Source organism: Pseudophryne corroboree, chromosome 7 (genome assembly GCF_028390025.1).
Source record: "Pseudophryne corroboree isolate aPseCor3 chromosome 7, aPseCor3.hap2, whole genome shotgun sequence".
Taxonomy (NCBI): Eukaryota; Metazoa; Chordata; class Amphibia; order Anura; family Myobatrachidae; genus Pseudophryne; species Pseudophryne corroboree.
Genome location: NC_086450.1, coordinates 512739542 through 512764570, shown reverse-complemented (window position 1 = coordinate 512764570; position 25029 = coordinate 512739542). Strand labels below are relative to the sequence as shown.

General features: G+C 48.3%; 1 protein-coding gene and 1 long non-coding RNA gene across 2 annotated transcripts in view; one reads left to right on the top strand and one right to left on the bottom strand.

Moving 5' to 3' along the window:
* Positions 1–3118: 3118 nt before the first annotated feature.
* On the top strand, positions 3119–5240 carry LOC134945907 (uncharacterized). The gene is made up of 2 exons (XR_010182156.1): positions 3119–4248; positions 4437–5240. It is a non-coding gene; the product is annotated as an uncharacterized LOC134945907 (long non-coding RNA).
* The window catches only part of LOC134945906 (integrin alpha-M-like), a 163832-nt gene continuing 144038 nt past the window's right edge, over positions 5236–25029 (bottom strand). Inside the window, exons 21-28 of the mRNA XM_063935463.1 lie at positions 23831–23914; positions 23086–23152; positions 22108–22215; positions 20261–20344; positions 19963–20076; positions 19439–19543; positions 15849–15959; positions 5236–5365 (exon numbers count right to left, since the gene is read on the bottom strand). Coding sequence (XP_063791533.1) covers positions 5255–5365; positions 15849–15959; positions 19439–19543; positions 19963–20076; positions 20261–20344; positions 22108–22215; positions 23086–23152; positions 23831–23914 — 784 coding nt within the window. The 3' untranslated portion in view covers positions 5236–5254. The remainder of the gene's footprint in view (positions 5366–15848; positions 15960–19438; positions 19544–19962; positions 20077–20260; positions 20345–22107; positions 22216–23085; positions 23153–23830; positions 23915–25029) is intronic.

Sequence of the window (25029 nt, the reverse complement as noted above, 5' to 3'; positions counted from 1 at the left end):
GGGTCATTGTCGAGGTGCCCCCGTCACAACGGGGAGAAGGGTTTTATTCAAGCCTGTTTGTGGTCCCGAAGCCGGATGGCTCGGTCAGACCGATTCTGAATTTAAAGTCCCTCAATCTGTATTTGAAAAGTTTCAAATTCAAGATGGAATCTCTGCGTGCAGTGATCTCCAGTCTAGAGGGAGGGGATTTTATGGTATCAGTCGACATAAAGGATTCTTACCTACATGTCCCCATATATCCTCCTCATCAGACGTACCTGAGGTTCACTGTTCAGGATTGTCACTACCAATTTCAGACGTTGCCGTTTGGTCTTTCCACGGCCCCGAGGATTTTTACCAAGGTCATGGCGGAAATGATGGTGCTCCTGCGCAAGCAGGGGGGGTCACAATTATCCCGTACTTGGACGATCTCCTGATAAAGGCGAGATCACAGGAGCTATTGCTAAAAAACGTTGCGCTGTCCCTGACGGTTCTGCAGCAACATGGATGGCTCCTAAATTTGCCAAAGTCGCAGTTGATTTCGACAACACGGCTGTCGTTCTTGGGCATGGTTCTGGACACGGTTCTACAGAGCGTTTTTCTCCCGGGGGAAAAAGCTCTGGAAATCCAGTCCATGGTCAAGGACCTTCTGAAACCGGCAAGAGTGTCGATTCATTGGTGCACTCGAGTGCTGGGGAAGATGGTAGCGGCCTACGAGGCCATTCCGTTTGGCAGATTTCATGCCAGAACGTTTCAGTGGGACCTGTTGGACAAATGGTCCGGGTCCCATCTGGACATGCACCGGAGAATATGCCTGTCCCCCAAGGCCAGGATTTCTCTACTGTGGTGGCTCCAAAGTTCTCACCTACTGGAGGGTCGCCGGTTCGGGATCCAGGATTGGGTCCTGGTAACCACGGATGCGAGTCTCTGGGGTTGGGGAGCAGTCACTCAAGGGGAGAATTTCCAGGGAAAATGTTCAAGCCAGGAAGCTTGTCTGCACATAAACATCCTGGAGTTAAGGGCCATTTACAACGCCTTTCTGCAAGCAGAACATCTCCTTCGCGGCCTACCCGTCCTGATTCAGTCGGACAACATAACAGCGGTGGCGCACGTAAACCGCCAGGGCGGAACAAGGAGCAGAGCAGCAATGGCGGAGGCCACAAAGATTCTTCGCTGGGCGGAAAGACATGTAAGTGATCTGTCAGCGGTCTTCATACCAGGCGTGGACAACTGAGAGGCAGACTTCCTCAGCAGACACGATCTCCATCCAGGAGAGTGGGGTCTTCATCAAGAGGTCTTTGCAGAAGTGACAAGTCGTTTGTGACTTCCTCAAGTAGACATGATGGCGTCTCGCCTCAATAAGAAGCTTCAGGCATATTGTTCCAGGTCGAGGGACCCTCAGGCACTTGCAGTGGACGCGCTAGTGACGCCGTGGGTGTTTCAGTCGGTCTATGTGTTCCCTCCGCTTCCGCTCATTCCAAAGGTGTTAAAAATCATAAGAAGAACAGGAGTTCGGACGATACTCGTTGTTCCAGACTGGCCAAGGAGGGCCTGGTATCCGGATCTTCAGGAATTGCTCGTGGAAGATCTCTGGCCTCTTCCTCTGAGAGAGGATCTGTTACGGCAAGGACCGTGCGTGTTCCAAGACTTACCGCAGTTGCGTTTGACGGCATGGCGGTTGAACGCCAAATTCTAGCTCGAAAGGGTATTCCCGTAGAAGTCATTCCGACTTTACTGATGGCTAGAAAGGAGGTAACGGCGAAGCATTACCACCGTATTTGGAGAAAATATGGGTCTTGGTGCGAATCCAAGAAGGCGCCTACGGAAGAATTTCAGCTGGGTCGTTTTCTCCATTTTTTGCAATCTGGCGTGGATGCGGGCCTAAAGTTAGGCTCCATTAAAGTGCAGATTTCGGCCTTATCTATTTTCTTTCAAAGGGAATTGGCCTCGCTTCCAGAAGTACAGACTTTCGTGAAGGGGGTGCTGCACATACAGCCTCCATTTGTGCCCCCGGTGGCACCATGGGACCTTAATGTGGTGTTACAGTTCCTAGCGTCACATTGGTTCGAACCGTTACAAACGGTTGAGTTGAAGTTTCTCACTTGGAAGGTGGTCATGCTTTTGGCCTTGGCGTCCGCAAGGCGGGTGTCAGAGTTGGCGGCTTTGTCTCACAAAAGCCCTTACTTGGTCTTCCATGTTGATAGAGCAGAATTGAGAACTCGTCAACAATTTCTGCCAAAGGTGGTTTCTGCGTTTCACATGAACCAACCTATTGTGGTACCTGTGGCTACGGAAGCCTTGGCGGATTCTAAGTCTCTCGATGTGGTCAGAGCTTTGAAAATGTATGTGGCCAGAACGGCTCGTATTAGGAAAACAGAGGCGCTGTTTGTTCTATATGCTTCCAACAAGGTTGGGGCTCCTGCTTCAAAGCAGACTATTGCTCGCTGGCAGGCTCATTCTGCGGCTGGATTGCCGTTACTGAATTCGGTAAAGGCCCATTCCACTAGGAAGGTGGGCTCGTCTTGGGCGGCTGCCCTGGGTGTCTCGGCATTACAGCTTTGCCGAGCTGCTACTTGGTTGGGGTCAAACACGTTTGCAAAAGTCTACAAGTTTGATACCCTGGCTGATGAGGACCTCATGTTTGCTCAGTCGGTGCTGCAGAGTCATCCGCACTCTCCCGCCCGGTCTGGAGCTTTGGTATAAACCCCATGGTCCTTTTTGGAGTCCCCAGCATCCTCTAGGACGTAGGAGAAAATAGGATTTTAATACCTACCGGTAAATCCTTTTCTCTAAGTCCGTAGAGGATGCTGGGCGCCCGTCCCAGTGCGGACTCTAGCTGCAGTACTTGTTAATGGTTATTGCTTATGTTACACAAAGGTTGTGTTTTGGCTAAGGTCAGCCTGTTGCTGATTGTTTTGATTCACGCTGTTAACTGGTTGTAGTTACAGGTCATGTTGTACGGTGTGGTGTGAGCTGGTATGTATCTCACCCTTAGTTTAACAAAATCCTTTTCCTCGAATTGTCCGTCTCTCCTGGGCACAGTTCCTATAATTGGAGTCTGGGGGAGGGGCATAGAGGGAGGAGCCAGTTCACCCCCATTTAAAGTCTGAAAGTGCCCATGTCTCCTGCGGATCCCGTCTATACCCCATGGTCCTTTTGGAGTCCCCAGCATCCCCTACGGACTAAGAGAAAAGGATTTACCGGTAGGTATTAAAATCCTATTTTTTTCTGTGTGATCCATTTCTGTTCCTTATACATAGGCTCACCAATACTATTCCTTTAATCCGGGCCGCTCAGGGATTACACAGGTTCTGTGGCTGATTACCACCAGGTGACATACAGGCATGAAGTCAGCCAGCCACAGACCCTGTGTAATTCATACGTGCCCCAGTGTAAAGGGATTGCATGGCAAGCTTACTTCTAACCAATGTCCCTCAGGCTCTGTCCTTGGGCCCCATCCTGTAGAGCCGGCGGTGTGCCCCGGCTGCTGCCTCGTTACATGGACCGGAGAGCCTGAGTGCGGGGTAGGTGCCGCTGTAGTCTGACTCATGTGTGTTGCCCTCAGATGTTCCTGTCTGTCACACGTCTGGTCCTGAGGATGAAGAAGGAAAGCCAGGCCAGGCTGCGGCCGAGCGAGGTGGTCACCATCAGCAAGACCAAGAAGAAGCCGCACGTGAAGCGCTGCTGCTGAGGCCCGGCCTGGAGAAGCGGACTGCGGTGTGAGAGCGGCGTGATTGTGTGTTCTTCCATCGTACAGCGCGGGGGGAATGCTGTATATACAATGTATGGGACTGAATTCAGGCTGCAGCGAGGCCTGGTGTAGTGTTATGTACAGTATAGCGGTAACACAGGGACCACTGGAAACCGGGGGAGGGGGGGGTGTATGTCCATAGAGGGGTGGGCTGCAGTGACGTTACACAGAGGACGGCGGTATGCAGATGGTGATAGTCCTGTCTCTACAAGCGGGCTGTAGTGACAGGCTTGTGCATGGACAGTACAGGAATAGTAGTGCAGTGTGTATGTGCACGGCACAGTTGTTTATGTGGGGGCTGCACTGGAATAGGGAGGACAGCGTGTATGGGGGCTGTACAGGAATAGCAGGGCAAGTATGTATGTGTGCATTGTACAGAAATAGCAGAGCTCTGTGTGTGTGGGGGGGCAGTACAGGAATAGCAGAGGGGTGTATGGGCAATACAAGAATAGCAGAGGTGCGGGGGCATGTACAGGAGCAGTAGAGCGGGTGTATGCATGTACAGGAACAGCAGAGCGGTGTATTTGTGTGTGTGTGGGCGCCAGTACAGAATAGCAGAGGGGTGTATGGGTAATACTAGAATAGCAGAGGTGCGGGGACATGTACAGGAGCAGTAGAGCTGTGTTGGTGGGTCTGTACAGGAATATTAGTGCTGTCTGTGTGTGGGGGGGGGGGGGGGGGGGGGAGTACAGGAATAGCAGAGGAGCGTGTATGCATGTACAGGAACAGCAGAGCGGGTGTATGCATGTACAGGAACAGCAGAGTGGGTGTATGCATGTACAGGAACAGCAGAGCGGGTGTATGCATGTACAGGAACAGCAGAGCGGGTGTATACATGTACAGGAACAGCAGAGCGGGTGTATGCATGTACAGGAATAGCAGAGGAGCGTGTATGCATGTACAGGAACAGCAGGGGGGTGTATGCATGTACAGGAACAGCAGAGTGGGTGTATGCATGTACAGGAACAGCAGAGCGGGTGTATGCATGTACAGGAACAGCAGAGCTGTGTATTTATGTGTGTGTGGGCGCCAGTACAGAATAGCAGAGGGGTGTATGGGTAATACTAGAATAGCAGAGGTGCGGGGACATGTACAGGAGCAGTAGAGCTGTGTGGGTGGGTCTGTACAGGAATATTAGTGCTGTCTGTGTGTGGGGGGGGGGGGGGGGGGAGTACAGGAATAGCAGAGGAGCGTGTATGCATGTACAGGAACAGCAGAGCGGGTGTATGTTTGTGCTGTACACATTTAGGTGATAACTCCCCTCTGTCCTTATTGTTTGATGCAGAATAGAACTCTGTAGCCTCGTTAATTATCCACATGTATAGGATCTTTTATTGACCGCCATCTTTAACCCAGCCCAGTGCTTCACACTGACCAATCAGACCCCCGCTTCCCTGATAGTATCTATATATTTATATATATGTAACATCTCCCCCTGTATGGGGATATAAAGCTTATTTTTGCATCTAACTGAATAATAGACAATAAAGAGACATTTTGTATGGAAGAATCATCTTCTGGTCATCACTCCGGATCTCCGCCGGCCTCCGCCCCCTCAGCGGCCTCTGCGTTTCCTGCGCGCTCGTCTGCGGGGTTTTCCAGCATCTCCTTATACTGGCGCTTGAAGAACCCAATCTGGAGGTAGGAAGGGAGGGGGAGGGGGTGTCAGTGATCACATACATAGTATCAGCCCCCCCTGTAATAGAGGACACACTGCCGATCCCCCAAAGCAAGAATAAATTACCCAATCATCTCAGAATCTGACGCGTTTTGGAGCCTCAGGGTGTAATCTGTCATGTGCCGCCTCCTCTGGCTCCCTGTGTTCTTACCGGATATACTGCCTGCTCCTCAACTATATACCGGCAGCTTGGTTCATATGTGGACTCGTTCATGGTAGCGGTGGAGGATGTGTGAATAGAACCTGTTCTCCCTTACGTCACTGTATATCTAAATATTTTAGGAACTCCGGGCGCCGTTCCTCTTGAAGCACGGATTACAGTTCACTGTAAGAGGGCAATTTGTATGAGAACGTATCATAAGGCGCTAAACCATCAAATGCTCCCTGTTTTATCAGGGTGGCTAGATGATACTGAAATATAACGCCTAGTCTCGCTGCTATTCCCTATAAATTGGGGGCTCGGGCTGACTAGGCACCATGACTGTTCCTTTGGAGTAGCACACCAGCGGAAGGGATAGTTTCTGGCTAGCAGGTATGTCTCTCTCGCAGACGGCTGACTACCTCCTAAATCCTGGGATTACTAAGGGTTCAGTAACTGTTAGTGACTCCTAATATCTGTCTGACTCCTGAGACGACTGAAGAGCCCAGATGTCTTATGGATATCAAAGTCCACTCGGCTTTCTCTTAATATGGTGCTGCAGTTTCCACGTGAAGCACAGCCCTCGTTAAGGTATAAGGCCTAATTCAGATCTGATCGGCGCTGTGCGTTTTCGCAGAGCGGGCAATCAGATCCGAGCTGTGTATGCACCACAATGCGCCGGTGTGTCGCGCAACAGGCATCAGCGCCTAGCGACGGGACGGTGCGTTTGCAAAGTGATTGACAGGAAGAGGCCGTATGTGGGTGGCAACTGACAGTGTACAGGGAGTATCCGGAAAAACGCAGGCGGGTTCAAGCATTTTCAGGTAGGGTGTCTGACACCGGCTCCGGCCCCGATCAGGAGGAAACAATCGCACAGGAAGAGTGAGTTTTGGGCTGAGCAGAGACTGCACAAAATCAGTTTGTGCAGCTCGGCGTACACATAGGATCGCACGCTTGCACGGCGAAAATACACCCCCCTTCCCCGTAGGCGGCGACTATCTGATTGCAGACCTTCGGAGCTGCTGCTGAGGCTGCTGGGAATTATCGGCCTGTGTAATCAGATGTACATATTCTGTAGCGCATCACACGTCATGCCTAACATGGCAGGGTATTACATGTGTGTCTGCTTTACCGCTACTGCCGCCGAAATGCTCACTGGCAACGGAGGCTTCCAGGTAGACGAGCTGCTGCGTTATGGTAGAACGCGTGGGTGGCTGGGAGCGTCCATTTATAATGCAACAACAAATAGTGCAATACGTGCCCAGGTGCTCATAGACCGGTGTGCTCGAAGCCGGTAACGCAGGGGCTCACGCAGAACGTGTACAGAATGTATAAATATATTGTGCCAGAAAAACTGAGACAGTGTCTTCTGTTCCCAGTACATGTCCTCACACCCCCGCATTAAACAGAGGCAGATGGAGCAAGGCTTGATAGCAGGTGCCAGAAAGAGGGGTCGGAAATCAACAACAAAAAACTAGTTTTTTTTTCACCTGCGACAATTTCCTTGACTACAACATCAGGGAAGGCGTCTGGAGTGTCCATGATCATACAAAGTTTCGCACATCATCTGGCGTGTATTGTAACATCCGACCGTCGTCAGATGACGGCAACATTTAATGCTGGTGCCATAAGTAACATCAGTGCTCAGTTAAACGTTCCCTTTCTCCTATGGAGTACAGGAGCCGGCGGTTCTCCAGGGTCATATTACTGAGCCTATTGCACTGGACGCAAAACGACTGGAAATGTGTAGCCTGGTCCGAATAGTCGCGATTCCAACTGTTTCGGGTAAATGGATGATTATGCGTTCTGAGAAAACCTCCCCCCAAGGCAATGTACCACGTGTGCCAACATGGGGGGTCATTCCGAGTTGTTCGCTCGGTAAATTTCTTCGCATCGCAGCGATTTTCCGCTTAGTGCGCATGCGCAATGTCCGCACTGCGACTGCGCCAAGTAAATTTGCTATGCAGTTAGGAATTTTACTCACGGTTTTTTCCTCGTTCTAGTGATGGTAATGTGATTGACAGGAAGTGGGTGTTTCTGGGCGGAAACTGGCCGTTTTATAGGTGTGTGTGAAAAAACGCTACCGTTTCTGGGAAAAACGCGGGAGTGACTGGAGAAAAGGAGGAGTGTCTGGGCGAACGCTGGGTGTGTTTGTGACGTCAAACCAGGAACGACAAGCACTGAACTGATCGCACTGGCAGAGTAAGTCTCGAGTTACTCAGAAACTGCACAGAGATGTCTTATTGCAATATTGCAAATCTTTCGTTCGCAATTTTAAGAAGCTAAGATTCACTCCCAGTAGGCGGCGGCTTAGCGTGTGCAAAGCTACTAATAGCAGCTTGCGAGCGAACAACTCGGAATGACCCCCATGGAACAGTCCAGGGTAGCAGTGTATATGTTCTGGTGTAGGGTGTGTTCTCCAACGACCTAGTGAATACTGGGGCATAGTATATTACCATGGGGTATAGATCGGGTCCATTGGAGCCTGGCACTTGAAGAAATCATTAGTGTGTGCTGGCTCCTCCCCTCTATGCCCCTCCTACCAGACTCAGTTTAGGAAATGTGCCCGAGGAGCCGGTTGCATTCTGCGTGTGGGACTTAGTGGGGGTACCGATCCAACCTCCTCAGAGTTAATGGTTCCTATCCCCGCTGACAGGACACTGATCTCCTGAGGTGATTGTTTCTCATACCCCAGGGTGTGATTCCACGCCGGCAGCATACCGCCACCGCTAACAGATGCCGAAGCAGACGCAGTGCGGTGAGTACAGACACCTGGGTCCCGGTTAGTGAGTCCCTGGTGCAAATGGCGGCATGAAGGGACAGCGATCACCCGGCTATAGGCCGCGGTGCCTGCTGTGTACCCACACTGGCATTATACATGTATAAGGGGGTGCGCACTCTCTTTTTACAAATACATGGAGAAGCCAGTATAAATAACATAGAGGGGGCGCACGCCATTAAGGGGGCGGGGCTTGCCTGAGAGCGGGACCAGAGGCTAAAAGGCGCCATTTCCTGCTTCTGGTGCTGTGTAAAGGCTGCATGCGGAGACTGCTCCTCCACAGGACCCACTGACTCACCAATTGTATGGTACCAGGGGGTTATAGTGAGGGGGGAGCACATAGTCAGCGGTTATACCTCTGTGAGGTAAATTACACATAAGAGACACCCAGCGAGGCACTGCTCTGTCTGAGGTATTGTGTGCTGCTCCCATTCCTCTCTGTGTCACTCCATGCAGGGTAGTCTGGAATAAGTGTGTTGTCTCTATAATACTGCTCTGTGATTTCTGCTAAGGCATGTCTGATAATAAGTCTGTGTGTACTTCATGCAAGGCTAGGTTTACACCTTCCTCACAGGGGTCCCTAATGTGTACCCAATGCTCTGTACCCTCACAGGGTAGTATTTGCAGGAACCTGAGTGGATCAAATCATTTAATCATATAAATTCAGAGTTAGCTATGGCTAAGCAAGAAAGGAAAACCCTGAAACAATCTATGGACACGTTCATGTTAGCTGCTGCAGACCACAGACAGGCTCCTCGGCCCCCCCTGGTGGTCTCTCATAAACGCGCACTCCCACAGATATTGCAGTCATAGGTGTGCGCATGGGGGTGCCTGGTGCGCACAGGCACCCCCTAATGTCCGGCACCCCGATCTCACATTCCTGATGCAGTGATCGTCAAGCAGGCTGATTACTGTCCCCTCTGCACTGCACCCTGTCAGGACTGCATTACTGACCGGATGCCTGGGTTAATCAAGGGTGCCACTGCCACCGGCTTTCAAACTCCCAGCTCCACCTCAATGTTCAAAAACAGCGTGATGTGATTACGTCATGCTGCTTGCATGCCCACCCGCCACATGCCCACCTCTCTCCTTCTATGCTATGCCACTGATGAGGATCAGCATGCAGCCAGCGTTCCTCTTAGAAAGACAAATTCAATACTGGCAGGCGGACGGCAGCAGCATTGACACGTCACTCATTTTTCCAGCAGCAGCAGTACTAGTCTGCGACTGTCAGTGAGTAACTGACTTGTAAGTAAGCTGCTGCAGCTTGCAGGGGAAAGAGACAAGGAACCAGACCATGCTGACTGTGATTGCAGTGAGTGCCATCAGGGGTGTTTGTTTGGTACACACCACAACATCTGACAATGTATCTGCTTTATTAGGATTGGTACAAGGGTGGATATTTTATATTGCGGCGCTACACACACCCCTCTGACGGTGCACCCCCTAATAAAATGTGCTGCGCACGCCTATGATTGCAGTCTGATTCTGAATTACCAGAATTAGATGAGGGAAATGAAGAGGTGGACGAGGATGATTCCCTGTCCCCAGGTGATGAAGCTCTCATTTATGCTATTAGAGAGGTCCTCAGTATCCCAGATAAGGAAACGGAACCAGTAGAGGAATTGTTTTTTAATGTGAAACCAAAGTCCTCTGCAACCTTCCCGGTTTCTAAGGAATTAGATTCCCTGGCTAAGGCAGCATGGATATATCCTGACAAAAAATGTATTACCCCTAAATGGGTACTAAATTCCTTTCCTTTCCCTACAGAGGATAGGAAAATGTGGGCAAACCCTCCAACAGTGGATACGTCTGTGTCCAGGCTGTCATGTAAAATTGTACTTCATGTACCTGGGGCCATTTCTCTCAAAGACCCAGCTGATTGCAAAATTGAGACCACTCTTAAATCAATTTATACTGCAGCGGGCATACCTCAATGCTTTACCATAGTGTGCAGCTGGATTTCTAGAGCCATGGTAAAATGGTCTGATAAGATTCTGAAAGGGTTATTATTATTATCCTTTATATGGCGCCACAAGGGTTCCGCAGCGCCCAATTACAGAGTACATATGAACATAATCAAAACAGGAAAACAGTGACTTACAGTTGAAGACAATATAGGACAAGTACAGGGTAACTAAGCATAACTACACCAGTAAATGACATAGAGACAAGTTCCAGGTGGCCAAAAAACTGCGTGATTTGGGCAGTTGAGGATTATTAAAGTAAGAAAAGGATAAGCACATGAGGGAAGAGGGCCCTGCTCGTGAGAGCTTACATTCTAAGGGGAGGGGTAGACAGACAGGGGTGTCACACATGGGGTACATAGAGAGCGTGGAACAGAGGGTTAGGATGAGATTTGGCTGGGTTTGGTAAAGAAATGGGTCTTAAGAGCCCGTTTGAAGTTTTGTAGAGAGGTGGAGAGTCTGAGGGGGAGAGGTAAAGAATTCCAGAGAAGTGGTGCAGCACGTGAAAAATCTTGGGAGATAAAAGTGGGAGGAATTAATCAGTAGGCAGGAGAGTCGGCGTGCAGTAGCGGAGGGAAGAGTACGGGTGGGAGAGTAAAGGGAGATAAGGTCAGAGATGTAGATGGGAGAGGAGTGGGTGAGTGCTTTGTAAGTGAGAGTGAGAAGCTTGAAATGGATTCTGAAAGGAAGGGAAGCCAGTGAAGGGCTTGTAGGAGAGGGGAGGTGGAGGTAGTGCGTTTGGTGAGGAAGATGAGCCGGGCAGCAGCATTGAGGATACACTACCTCAGGATGGGATAGTTACATTACTACAACATATTCAAGATGCTGCAAACTTTGAGTGAGGCTGTTAAGGAACTTAGTATTATTAACGGCTGTACCACGGCTATGGCGGTATCGACTCGCAAAGCCCAGTGGCTGCGACATGGGTCATCGGATGCTGATTCCAAGAAAGGGGTTGAGAACCTTCCTTTTACAGGCGATGCCTTGTTCGGGGAAGAACTGAACAAGTGGATATCTCCGGTAAATCTACATACCGGCCGTCTGCTACGCAACCAGCTAGACTATCCCTATCCTGGGCCCTCTCTGCGGTCCTTTCAGGTGGCAAGATTCAGAGGCAAGGCCAGAGGTGCCTCCAATGCTGCTAGAGGAACTCGCGTTAAGTCCCGTACACCAGCAGCTGCTGGATCTGCAGACCAGGCCTCAGGATCCTCTTCCACAAAGCCCTCCACGTGACGGTTGGCCCCAGTAACAAGGCGACTTTCAGGTAGGTGCTTGCCTTCAACACTTCGCCCACATATGGGCAGAGTCCTGCCGGGATCCTTGGGTGAGGGACCTCATATCCCAAGGATAGCGGCTGGAATTCCAGGAACTCCCTCCTCTCAGATTCTTCAGGTCAGCTTCACCTGTAGCAAGAGTTTTCTTACAGGAGGTGGTGCAAAAACTGCTTTCTACAGGAGTTACTGTTCCAGTACCTCCGCCGCTGCACACAAAGTGGTTTTACTCAAGTCTCTTTGTTGTCCCGACACCGGACGGCTCTATACGGTCGATCTTGAACCTCAAATCCCTGAACCCTTCTTTTCGAGTGTTCAAATTCAAGATGGAATCACTAAGCAATGATATCAAGTCTGGAGGAGGGGGGGTTTCTAGTGTCCCTGGATATCAAGGATGCGTACCTGCATATCCCAATATGGCCCCCTCACCAAGCGTTCCTCCGGTTCGGTGTACTGGACCAACATTTCCAGTTTCAGGCCTTACCCTTTGGTCTCTCCACAGCCCCAAGGGTATTCACGAAAGTCATGGCAGAGATGATTCTACAATTGCACATGATGGGTGTCAACATAATTCCGTACCTGGACGATCTCCAGATAAAGGTGGTATCTCGGGAACAGCTGCTGCACAGCATCGACTTGACTACTCGTCTGCTTACGGACCACGGATGGAGCCTCAATTTCCAGAAATCTCACCTGGAACCGTCTCAGAGAATTCCGTTCCTGGGAATGATCCTGGATACGGTGTCTCAGAAGGTTTACCTTCCAATGGACAAGGCTTTGACTATTCAGTCTATGGTCCGTTTGGTACTGAAACCATGCAGGATCTCAATTCATCTTTGCATTCGCTTGCAGGGCAAGATGGTGGCCTCCTACGAGGCAATATAGTACGGTAGGTTGCATGCATGGCCATTTCAACTGGATTTGTTGGACAAATGGTCGGGATCTCACCTGCACATGCATCAGCATATAACCCTGTTGCCAAAAGCAAGGATATCCTTACTATTGGTGGCTACAAGTCTCCCACCTTGTGGCGGGTCGGAGTTTCAATACCCAGTCTTGGACTCTGTTAACGACTGATGCCAGCCTCCGGGGTTGGGCGGCTCTGACCCAAGGAGCGCGGTTCCAGGGGACATGGTCGTGTCAGGAATCTGCTCTTCCAACATCCTGGAACTCAGAGCGATTTACATTGCTCTCCTACAGGCCTCATACCTCCTTCGGAATCAGGCCATCCAGGTGCATTAGGACAACGCCACGGCAGTAGCGTACATCAACCGACAAGGAGGAACAAGAAGCAGGGCCGCAATGCGAGAGATGTCAAGAATACTCCTCTGGGCAGAAGCCAATGCAAGGGCCATCTCAGCCATTTACATTCCAGGAGTGGACAACAGGGAAGCGGACTTCCTAATCAGGCATGACCTCCATCCGGGGGAATGGGGCCTTCACCCTCAGATGTTTCGATCATGTACCTGTGTCCTCCAATTCCTCTCATTCCAAGAGTTCTAAATAAACTCAAAAAGGAAAGATTTCAGGCAATTCTAATTGCCCCGGATTGGCCTCGACGGGCCTGGTATGCGGACCTCCTGACCTTGTCTCTGGAGGAACCCTGGCCTCTGCCGCTTCTCAAGGACGTTCTTCAACAAGGAAAATTTGTCTATCCAGATTTACAGCGGCTACATTTGACGGCTTGGACGTTGAGAGGAAGATTTTAACCAGAAAGGGTCTCCCATCCAAGGTTGTTTCAACTATGATCCAGTCCCGTAAGGTGGTTACTTCCAAATATTACCACCGGATTTGGAAGAAATATGTTTATTGGTGCGAGGGTAGAAAATATTCCCCTGTGGAATTTCGTCTGGGCTGTTTTCTACTGTTCCTGCAAGCAGGCGTGGATAAGGGCCTACGATTAGGCTCTATCAAAGTTCAAATTTCGGCTCTCTCTATCTGCTTCCAGAAACAACTGGCGGTACTTCCTGAAGTACAGACCTTTCTAAAGGGGGTTATGCACATTCAGCCTCCCTTTGTCCCTCCCGTGGGATCTCAATGTGGTCTTGACTTTTCTCCATTCGGACTGGTTTGAACCCTTGCATAGGGTAGACTTGAAATATCTAATGTGGAAGACAGTCGTGTTGCTGGCTTTAACCTATACAAGAGGTGTCTCAGAATTGGGGGCCTTATCCTATAAGAGCCCGTACTTGATATTTCATGAGGATAGGGTGGAGCTCAGAACTCGTCCACAGTTTTTGCCAAAGGTAGTGTCTGCCTTTCATGTAAATCAGCCAATTATGGTTCCAGTGTTGTCTGACACCTCCGTTGCTCCAAAGTCCCTGTATGTGGTGAGGGCTTTGAGGATTTACATCAGAAGGACTGCTCGTCACAGGAAGTCTGACTCGCTTTTTGTCCTTTTTATGATGCTGCTAAAATTGGTCGCCCTGCCTGCAAGCAATCTATTGCTCATTGGCTCAAATCGACTATTCAACAAGCCTATACTTCGGTGCTCTGCTGCTGCCGAGTACTATCCAGGCCCACTCCACTAGGTCGGTGGGTTCTTCCTGGGCGGCTGCTCGGGGTGTCTCAGCCTTACCGTTGTGCCGTGCAGCTCCTTGGTCTGGTTCAAAATACGTTTGTAAAGTTTTATAGGTTCTACACCTTGGCCAAGTATGACCTTCAGTGGGGTAAGGCGGTTTTGCAGGGGTCTCAGCACTACCCCACCCGTTCTGGGAGCTTTGGGACGTCCCCATTGTAATATACTATTCCCTAGTATCGACTAGGACGTTAAGGGAAAATAGGAATTTAATACCTACTGGTAATTCCTTTTCTCGTAGTCCGTAGTGGATATTGGGGGTAATTCCAAGTTGATCGCAGCAGGACATTTTTTAGCAACTGGGCAAAACCATGTGCACTGCAGTTGGAGGCAGATATAACAATTGCAGAGAGAGATAGATTTGGGTGGGGCGTGTTCAATCTGCAATCTAATTTGCAGTGTAAAAATAAAGCAGCCAGTATTTACCCTGAACAGAAACAAAATAACCCACCCAAATCTAACTCTCTCTGCACATGTTATATCTGCCTCCCCTGCAGTGCACATGGTTTTGCCCAACTGCTAAAAAATTTCCTGCTGCGATCAACTTGGAATTACCCCCATTGGGCGCCCGCCTCAGTGCTTCGTTTCCTGCTTACCTGGGTGTAAGTGTTCTTGGTTGGGTCTTCTGTTGCTGTCCCTGTTCCATGTTTGGTTAGCGTTGCTATCCTTACAGTTAGCGTGGCTTTCCTCTGTTTTGGTTAGCTCTGCTATGTTTGTTATTGTTGTGTGTTGGTTCGTTACCTCACCGCTTTTTGTGTTTATAGCCTTCTCTCAAAGTATGTCCGTCTCCTCGGGCACATTTTTCCTAGACTGAGTCTGCTAGGAGGGGCATAGAGGGGAGGAGCCAGCACACACTAATGATTTCTTAAAGTGCCAGGCTCCAATGGACCCGATCTATACCCCATGGTAATCTACTATTCCCCAGTATCCACTACGGACTACGAGAAAAGGAATTACTGGTAGGTATTACATTCCTATTTTATCTGGCATGCATTAGGACCCTTGATACATCTGCTGACATCACTGGGCGGTGGATGCTACGTAACCATCATACGGAGCATTTGCACCCATTGTTGTCACGCATTCACTCACTGGGATGGGCCACCAGATTATGGCTGGAAGAGCATTCCCAAGATTAGTATCATGAGTTGGACTCCTCGTTTGCTGCATTTGATCCCAATAAAACACGTGAGGTGCAATTCAACGTGCCATCAATGGTAGGGTTCCACCACCGTCAAATATTGGGGAATCGTGGACCATTATTCAGGAGGCATGGGGTACGCTATCTACACTGTATTTCAGGGAGCTCATGGAGTCCATGCCCAGTTCTGTGGCTGCTGTAATCTGATGGAAAGGAGGACCTACGCCAGAGGTTTTCAAATGCGGTCCTCAAGGCACCCCAGTGGTCCAGGTTTTAAGTACAGTATATCCGTGCGCGGCCACAGGTGACTTACTTGGTACCTCAGTCAGTTTGATTTAACCATCGGTGCTGAGCCATGGATATACCTAACACTGGACCGGGTGCCTTGAGGGCTGCGTTTGAGAACCACTGACCTACGTGTTACTAGATGGCTGTATCTGTTTTTTCTGGCACATCAGTGTATATTTATAGTGAGCACAACGTCAAACAGCTTGCGCATAAATCTAAATCTGGTTGTCCCAGTAAAATTAATAGTAACACTGCAGTGGACGGAAGAGCCTCTTACCTTGTATAAACCAGCAGCTATCAGTCCTAACAGCACCAAACCTCCAACACTGCTTCCGATAATGATAGGGTAGTAATTATACTCCGGGTAGATCTCCAGCACAGTCTGGGTCTGTAACATCAGCATTGTGATTAGGCGTATTAGGGTTAGAGTTATAGGGTTACTTGTACTTTATAAATGTAAATAACCTGTTAAAATTTTTGTATTTTTCTGCTTATTTATAATGATCAAGATCAACATGTCCAGGGTCGACTGTCAACCGGATCCACGACTCACCCTGTTCCAGGATAGGGAAGGGAACCTGAGTTACTGGGATCTAAGCCCATCCTAGAAGTTGCCATCCAAAACTTAAACAGAAGGAATGGTATCTGAGTTTAGTCCATTAGTCATCTTATTCCCAGAAGGAATGGAATCAGGCTTGTCCAAAGGTTCTCATTTACAGTCCTCAAGTACCACCTACAAGCCATGTTTGATGCACAGGTGAGATATTCTATGTTGCTGGGTCAGTAATGATCCCACCAGCTTCCACAGGCAGAGCTCCTCAAAATATGACCTGTTGGTAAAACTTGAGGGTTGAGATGTACCCCGGTCCAGCTAATGGATTCTCAGCATAATTTATGAATCAAGTTGTGCGCAGATATGGAAGACTCTGAGCCTAGCCCATTCATTGGTCTGTTACCAGACTGAGATTAATCTGATTAATCCATGATGAGCCCTGGTCTCAGGATGGAATGCATATTAAGCCTTGGCCATGAGTTGCCTGTTCTCAGACTGGGATGAATCTGAGACTAATCCATGAGGAGCCCTGGGCTCAGGCAGGGAATGGAATCTGAGCCTCGCCTATATCTTGCCCTGTTCCCAGACTGGGATGAATCTGAGACTAGTCCATGAGGAGTCCTGGTCTCAGGCAGGGAATGGAATCTTATCCTCACCCATGAGTTGCCCTTTTACCAGATGGGATGTATCTGAGACTAGTCAATGAGGAGTCCTGGTCTCAGGCAGGGAATTAAATCTGATCCTCACCCATGAGTTGCCCTTTTACCAGACTGGGATGAATTTGAGACTAGTCCATGAGGAGCTTTGGTCTTAGGTTGGGAATGAGATCTGAGCCTCACCTACTGTTTACCTTGCAGTGCTCCCAGACTGGGGTGAATCTGAGACTAGTCCATGAGGAGCCCTGGTCTCAGGCAGTGAATGGAATCTGATCTTCATCCATGAGTCGCCTTTTACCAGACTGAGATGAATCTGAGACTTGTCCATCAGGAGCTTTGGTCTTAGGTTGGGAATGGGATCTGAGCCTCAACCATAACTTGCCCTGTTCCCAGACTGGTATGAATCTGAGGATAGTCCATGAGGAGCCCTGGTCTCAAAATGGAATGGATATTGCGTCTTGCACTTGATTTGTACTATCCCCAGACATACATAAATCTGAGCCTCACCCATGGTTCTTAATAGAAACTAGCTAGAACCAAGTTGTTACAGATACACTGAGTGAACTTATGGACAGGATGAAATAGAGAGTGCGCCATAGTGACATTTACCCCTAGAATAAGAAAAGCGGGAATTCATGACGGGTATGTTTACACTAGAAAAAAGGCGCCTAAGAGGAGACATTATAAATATTTACAAATATATAAAGGGACAATACATGGAGTTATCAGGCGATTTGTTCACTGAGAGATCTATACATAGGACACGCAGACATACTCTGAGGTTAGAGGAGAGAAAATGTCATATTCAACAAAGGAAAGGGTTCTTCACGGTAAGGGCAGTAAGGATTTTGAATTCTCTGCCAGAGAAGGTGGTAATGGCGGACTCATTAAATATGTTTAAAAATAGATTAGTCAAGTTTCTAACACAAAAAGATATCCAAGAATATGCCAGTTAAAATTAGAGTATTTCTAGAATCTGCATTGATGGTTGTTAGTTTGAGTTAAAATATAACTTAATCTGGATCACTATAGTTAAGCTATAGTATATATAGAATGGGTGTACTACGGTATGCAGAGCGCCGGGATCCCGACAGCGGAGATATCGAGTGCATCCCATACAGAATAGTGTAAGAGTTATAATACAGGTTGAACTTGATAGACAAATTGTCTTTTCTCTTACGTCCTAGAGGATGCTGGGGTCCACATTAGTACCATGGGGGTATAGATGGGTCCACCAGGAGCCACTGGCACTTTAAGAGTTTAATAGTGTGGGCTGGCTCCTCCCTCTATGCCCCTCCTACCAGACTCAGATTAGAAAATGTGCCGGAGGAGCCGGCTACAGCTAGGGGAGCTCCTAGAGCTTCTTTAGTTTTTTTTTTTAAGAGTTAGTTAGGCACAGGGAGGTTGCTGGCAACAGCTTCCCTGCTACATGGGACTTAGGGGGGGAGTAGTGTCCGCCCTGGGGGGTCTGAGCCACTATCTTCGCTGACAGGACACTGAGCTCCTGAGGGTGATGATCGTTAGCCGTCCCAGGTGACTGCTCACTCCCGCAGCATGCCGCCACCCCCTAACAGAGCCAGAAGAATTCCGGTGGCGAGTGAGTCACCGGCCCCCCTGGCAAGCGGGGAGCCGGTGTGAAGATGGCGGCAACAGGGTGGGAGCGTCTCCTCGGGTACAGTTTCTAGACTGAGTCTGGTAGGAGGGGCATAGAGGGAGGAGCCAGCCCACACTATTAAACTCTTAAAGTGCCAATGGCTCCTAGTGGAGCCGTCTATACCCCATGGTATAATGTGGACCCCAGCATCCTCTACGGCCAACCTCATTAACTATGGGGGTCATTCTGACCTGATCATAGCTGTGCCACATTTAGCACAGCTACGATCATCTTCCCAGCCATGCGGGGGGACGCCCAGCACAGGCCCCCCTCCCCCACCCCTGCACAAGTGCGAAAGCATTGCACAGCGGCAATGCTTTTGTACTTGAAGAGTAACTTCCGGCCGGCGCATCTCCTGCGGCTGGCTGGGAGTAACTCGTCGCTGCCCTTGGTAGCAGCGGCTGCGTGTGAAGTCACGCAGCCGCTGCGACCCGTCCCCTGCACGGTCCGGCCATGCCTGCGTTGGCCAGACCGCGTCCACAAAACGGCGGACAAATGCCGCCGTGCCGCCCCTTCCCGCCCAGCGACCGCTTCTGTCTGTCAATCAGGCAGAGGTGATCGCTAGGCGCATGCGCAGTTCTGACCCGATCGCACCGCTGCAAACAACTGCAGCGTGTGGTCGGGTCGGAATGACCCCCTATGTTACTATGAATGTGCCACCCAGAACAGGGACAGGAACACATGACAGAACAGTACTGGCGTCTGCGTATTGTGTAGATCAGGGGCATACGCCGCTGCAGAGGATAGTACATACAGTATAGCTGATTATCCCCAAGGCATCTTGTGTCGGCTCTTGGGTATCAGCATTGATATACTGCCATATTTTATTGCAACTGCCGAGAGTGTGCATAGGGGGTGTTTAATAAAGAGTGGGCTATATAGAGAGGTGGTCTGGTGCCCATTACTGTACCAACTGTGCTATGACCCTCTGCAAGGGGATAAGTGACAGCACGCAGAGTGCGGCACGTACCCACATTACCAATCGCTGTGAGTTTATCTGATACCTGGGCTCGGATGAATCGCTGGTTCTGCTCCAGGATGTATTCGTACGTGTGAGAATCGTACTCAATTTCTGCTGAGCTCTGGAGATAAATTCTCTCATTTTCTGTCTGGAAAATAAACATCTATCGTTAGTGTATAGAACACAAATATACCATAGAATATAAATACTGTACATCGCACGCATATTGACATGATGCATGATCTAAATACATATTCATACCCAAGCAAGTACAGAACGAGTCACAGAGTGACATCACACTACATTGTAAGGATTAATAAGCCCATCTCTAGCAATTCTGTATGGTATCGCCGCTGTGCTGGGGCACCCAATGTCACCGAGATCCCCATGTAGTGTACCAAGACAAAACACAGTATTGAGATGGTAACTGGCTTTAGCCTGTGGAAATCCTGAAATCCTGGCCTGTCGGGGGAACTTATAACAAAGATGGGTGCCTGGTGTAGTAGTTATCAGTCCTCTATAAGAAATTACGGGACTGTATTATTATGATGGGAGTAATGTTACCACCTGTGTGGTCCAGGCTTCAGTCACAGAGCCGCTGATTGTGAAGGTCACCGACGTCTGAACCTCCAGATCACTGATGTTACAGACTGCTCTGAGACAGGACCCCACCGAACAGTCCTGTAAGAATAAAGAGGACAGCAGGGGTTAGAATATCGAGGGAGGATGAGATTTCTTAGTAGAGTCATGGAGAGTAGGGATTATGCAGGATGGGTCAGAAGATTGTCACAGAATACAGGACAGTTGCCCCATGAGGGCATGCCTTATTCTAAGACATGTCACAGGATACATGCACGCTACTTACCAGAACTGGACTTTTTTTCATGAGCTCCTGGTATTTCCTGGCTCCCGGGGTCTCACCTGTCACTGTGCAGGTAGAACGTTCTGGCTGGAAAGGGAGAATAACGTGTAAGTGTTGAAATTGAGTCCACCATGGTGGTTACAGAGAAGGGGGTCCTTCCTGTCCAAGTGCCTCTCATTGCTCCTTCGAGTGCGGTGCACCTTGGGCCCTTAGCTGGATGAATGAAGATTATTGGAAGAACTTAGTAAGTAGGAAAGCAAGGTAACTGCGGGCTCGGATGGCCTACTATAATTTCTACTTTTCACTGTCTCTTTTTTACGGTCTTCTTCAGTGGGAGTTGGATCCTGTCCAGTTTTCTGCTCACCAGACACCTTTCTGCCCAAAAAGGACAATATTGGACCATTGGACGCTAAGTGCAAGTAACGTGATCTCTTCTGCCATTACTGGGACCTCATCATGTCATATAATAACAGGTCCTATCATTTTATTACTACACATGCTGCAATATTGGACCAATACCTGATATTGATGCTTATATCGCAGCTTGTATGGCTGGAAATCTTCCTATGTCCAGTCTCTACCATTGTTAAGTGCAATAAGCCTCTTACAGCCCTATGCAGATGAGACCCCCTCACACACATCAGGAGGAGAGAACATAAAACGAATGAAATTAAAGCATGGCTTTCCGTTAAACAAAAATACTCCCTTGGTCTATTATTTAATTATATATGCCCCCGCCCCTACATCCCACCTAACGTTGCTTTAAAGCAAATCTCCAACCAAGTTAAACATTTATTTCTCCAAACTTATTTAACTTCATGCTCATTCATTGGGGTATTGCTGTAAAATTAATTTGAGCTGTCTACACCCTAATGTTATATGATGACCAGCGTTGTAGAGCGCAGAGCCGTTGTGAAAAAGTAACTCTGCTACTGGGAAATACTGTAGGTATACATGAAAATGGACCTACAGAAAGGACAGGGCTATCCTGTGGTCAAATAATCCTAGAGGAGGATGGAACGATGGTCAAATAATCCTAGAGGAGGATAGAACTGTGGTCAGATTATCCTGGAGAAGGATAGAACTGTGGTCAGATTATCCTGGAGAAGGATAGAACTGTGGTCAGATTATCCTGGAGGAGGATAGAACTGTGATCAGATAATCCTGGAGGAGGATAGAACTGTGATCAGATAATCCTGGAGGATAGAACTGTGATCAGATAATCCTGGAGGAGGATAGAACTGTGCTCAGATTATCCTGGAGGAGGATAGAACTGTGGTCAGATTATCCTGGAGGAGGATAGAACTGTGGTCAGATTATCCTGGAGGAGACTGGAACTCTGGTACTGGGGAATATGTAGACTAAAAGAGAAAGGACAGGGCTATCCTGTGATCAAATTATCCTGGAGGAGGATAGAATTCCTGTACTGGGGTACATGTAGATAAGAAAAGACAGGGCTTTAATGTGTTCAGAAAATACTGGAGGATGGTAATGAGGAATATGTAGACTAGATGATGGACATAGAGAAAGGAATCAACAGTGGGTGGGTGTTGGAGCAGGTGATGGCTGTAAGTGTTGTCAGAGATGTAGTTAGGTGGTTCTGTAGTCTGGCACACATTCCCTGTGATGGATCTGGTGTATGTAGTAGCTGGTGATGACTGTAAGTGTTGTCAGAGATGTAGGTAGGTGGTAGTAGGTGGTTCTGTAGTCTGGCACACATTCCCTGTGATGGATCTGGTGTGTGTAGGAGCTGTTAATGACTGTAAGTGTCAGGGATGTAGGTAGGTGGTAGTAGGTGAATTGTGAAGGGTCTGGAAGATACCAGTGACACTAGAGACTTCATTAGATACCTGTGAGCTGCTGATACTTGTCTTCTCCCACACAGTGGTTTCCCCCAATGTAACCGGGATGAGGAAGATGGTGGATAGCGGGAGACGATGATCCCCCAGATTAATTACCTGAAGGAGAGAAAGGCTGTAACATTCTGCTTCTGCCAATCATATTCCCCATATCTGTCAGAATACTCCAAGAACATGTGTGTCCCAGCAATATCACTGGGTCTAGGTTCAGGGTCTGGTGATAATGATAATACTCTGTAGCTCACCTTTCTGCTCCTGCTAACCCATGCCTGATGCAGGAGGCACCAGTGACAACGTATCGCATTCATAGATGCTACATTCCTTTTCTCTCTCTTGCAGGTAAATCTAACATGGATTGATATGGATCTATAGACCCTCAATGGGTATTTGATGCATTTTCTGCTCCGGCGGTACCTATTACTCAGATGTTGGTAGAACTTGTTGGCTGCTTGGGGCTCACACACAGTAGTTTGTGGCCAGTTTAGTTGATGTCAGTGTGTCTGGACACTCCTGTAGGGGGTGGTGAAAAGTAAACCAGGTGGCAATAGATGGTACAAGGCATTGCCAGGTCACAGGGTGAGTCAGGACACTTGGGGGCTACCTAAGGGCCAGTTTTTAGCTTAATCCCACAGGATTGATGAACCTGTAATATTTTCTATTTAATAACCAGACAGCCATTCAGGAGTGTCCTCAGTAGGCGGGCTTTCTGGGGTATAGGATAACTCATCAGGCTTTGTCAGCTCCTCTGGGGTGGTCCATCTCATCTATTGGCATTTTCTTATTTCCAAATGGGCGAGGTCAAGGAAAGAAGATTTCAGGTAGACATCAATTATGCTGAAGACCTTGTTTCATTTTAGCAATATGGCCAATTTATATAGCTAATAAGGCAATAATATACTAACAATGGGGCCATATTATCATTCATTATATTACATGGGCAATATTAATATTTACTCTGTAAGTTCTTACCTTGTACACATGTTGCACGCTGGCGTCATGGGAGGAATAGTTGTGGTATTTGGTGGACTCTTCCAGGCTGTAACAAGTACAACCAGTGAGCAGTCTAATACACAGAGAGGACAGCGCTATATCTGTTGGTGTCATCACTTTGCCTCTCTTGTATGTGTCTCTGTCTCATGCCTGTCTCCTGTGTGTTCCATGTTTCATACCGTATAACACGCTAGGCCTTATCTACAATACACTAGTTGGCGCATGTGAGCGATGGTGGCATCTGCTGAGGGTTAAAAGATTGGAGGGAATGGTCCTATGCCTCCACTAGTTCACGTTGCGCTGTCCAGTTGCAGGCTGGCAGAGAAGCGCATTTCTGACTGCACATAATATTGTATGCAGAGTCTGACGCATTTTGCAACTTAGTCTTAGAAAGGAAAAGGGAAAAAGGATTTTACTCTATAACAAGGGTTTTCTTGCGGGTGTTGTATGAGAAGCAAGTTTCTGCATGGTGGAGTCACATTATTAGGATCACCTCCGACATCTGACGTCGGCAGTGTGTAGCCCATGAAGTACATTTTTCCAGACTCTATTTACCCCTGCATTTTATTTATTACTGTATCTAACACTACATGAGCTCCTCATCTCTCACCACTGTGTCTCTGAGTCCTAACATTTATTCAATAATCTCTATCCATCTGTGAGATGTCTCTTTCTCCCTCCATTGCAGTGTCTCTGCTCAGATCAGTGGGTCTGTCTCGCTCACCTGCTGACAGTCACGTAGATTGCGTACAACACTCTGATATGAGATATAGATTTCATTTGTTCATTGGCAGTTCCTCCATTATCACTGTGGAGAGAGAACAAAATCCTGGAGGTAAACTGCGTTAGTCACCCTAGAATGTACATGAAATGAACGCCAACATAACGCTCATAGACGCAGAAACCCCATAACCACAATAGACACACACAGAATAAGCATTTCCACATGCTCAGAAGGCTACTGATTGTGGACCATGACTTGCAAGTCGCCACTGCACCTATCAGATGGATGAGTGGGGTGGGAGCCGGATAATGAATGAGGGAGAATCTTTTCCCATAGATCAAATAGAAAATGCTGGAAAGAAAACTCGCAGGGTCCTCACAAGCAGTGAGCGTCACATAAAGGCAGTATGAACGAGACTGTTACCCCCCACAGAAACAGATAGTCTCTCCGCAGCACAAACTTGTGGCACCAACGCATTTCACACATTCTCCACTTTAACCAGCATCATCAGGAAACACCAGTATAGATCTGGTGGTGGGGGCTCATTATATAAGCCTCATCTTTTGCAAAATAATGAATCATAAGAAAATATGTAATAAAAACATGTGCTAAAAATATAGTACATTGAAGTCATAATCATTAGTTTTAACAACAGCTCTGACTTTACTATGAAAATTAGTTTTTGTATGCAGTTTTCTTGCACGTCATTATGCAAATTATGTGTCTTTATTACGAGCTTTTCTCGGCTGAATGGGGACTAAGGAGAGCCTTTCTCGGCTGAATGCGGAATAAGGAGAGCTTTTCTTTGCTGAATGAGGAATAAGGAGAACTTTTCTCGGCAGAATAAGGAGAGCTTTTCTCAGCTGAAAGAGGAATAAGGAGAGCTTTTCTCAGCTGATTGCGGAATAAGGGAGAGCTTTTCTCGGCTAAATGCGGAATAAGGGAGAGCTTTTCTCGGTTGAATGGGGAATAAGGGAGAGCTTTTCATGGCTGAATGGGGAATAAGGAGAGCTTTTCTCTGCTGAATGGGGAATAAGGAGAGCTTTTATCAGCTGAATGTGGAATAAGGAGAGCTTTTTCTCAGCTGAATGGGCAATAAGGAGAGCTTTTCTCAGCTGAATGGGGAATAAGGAGAGCTTTTTCTCAGCTGAATGGGGAATAAGGAGAGCTTTTCTCTGCTGAATGGGGAATAAGGAGAG